Source organism: Microtus ochrogaster, unplaced genomic scaffold (assembly GCF_000317375.1).
Source record: "Microtus ochrogaster isolate Prairie Vole_2 unplaced genomic scaffold, MicOch1.0 UNK7, whole genome shotgun sequence".
Taxonomy (NCBI): Eukaryota; Metazoa; Chordata; class Mammalia; order Rodentia; family Cricetidae; genus Microtus; species Microtus ochrogaster.
In genome coordinates, this window is record NW_004949105.1 from 7,370,091 (window position 1) to 7,370,830 (window position 740).

Below are 740 nucleotides of genomic sequence, written 5' to 3' on the forward strand. Positions count from 1 at the left end.
AGCCTGGTTCTTGACTTCCTGGATGTGTGCCTCATACACAGGTGTTTTGATGTGTTCACCACTTTTATGTTTTCACAGTGGTGCCTGAATTCCTTGGACAAATTTCCAGAAATTTCTACTAGCCAGCCTCCTAGGCCCTGCACCTGCACAAGAGTGTTCAAAACTCTTGCTAGCTGACTTTGATGGCTCAGAGACAGTGAGGCTTCAAGGAATGCAAACGCGGCTAATGAAGCAGTGTTATTTTCTCTGACTGAACTTACCCATGGAGATTGTTGCTCCTGAGGAACCACTCAGGAAAAGCAACCCTGAGATTGCTGGGGCGTCTCGAGTAACACAGCATGCAGGCTTGTCCCCCAACTTTTCTCTGTTTAATTGAGTCTTGTGTTGAGGGTCATCAGAAGTCCCTGGCTCCCAGGACCTGTCTCAGAGTAATTAAGATTACAGACAGGCCTTACCTCTTTGTTCCTTCTTCTTGCTTGCTCCTGTGGTAGGAAGCATGGACCTCCTTCCGGATCCTATCATGTTCCCTGGCAATGTCGGAAGCGTTCTGAATAACCAGGGCATCATAGGTTTTCAGCGCCATGTCCTCTGTGCTCTGTAAGAAGCTCTTGATGGACGTGACCTCTTGCTGCTTGATGTTCATTCTCTGAAGTAAGTGTTGGCGTGCCAGAAACCCTCTTATAACTGCATAAACGAACACAACCCTAGGTCAGAGGGAAGATGTAAAGCGAGAAACCCAA

General features: G+C 47.6%; 1 protein-coding gene across 4 annotated transcripts in view; it reads right to left on the reverse strand.

Moving 5' to 3' along the window:
- The window catches only part of Myo16 (myosin XVI), a 474,821-nt gene that overhangs the window by 71,001 nt on the left and 403,080 nt on the right, over nt 1-740 (reverse strand). For all 4 annotated transcript variants that reach the window (XM_026788802.1, XM_026788803.1, XM_026788804.1 and 1 more), the window contains exon 30: nt 456-684. In XM_026788802.1, the coding sequence (XP_026644603.1) occupies nt 456-684 (229 nt within the window). The remainder of the gene's footprint in view (nt 1-455; nt 685-740) is intronic.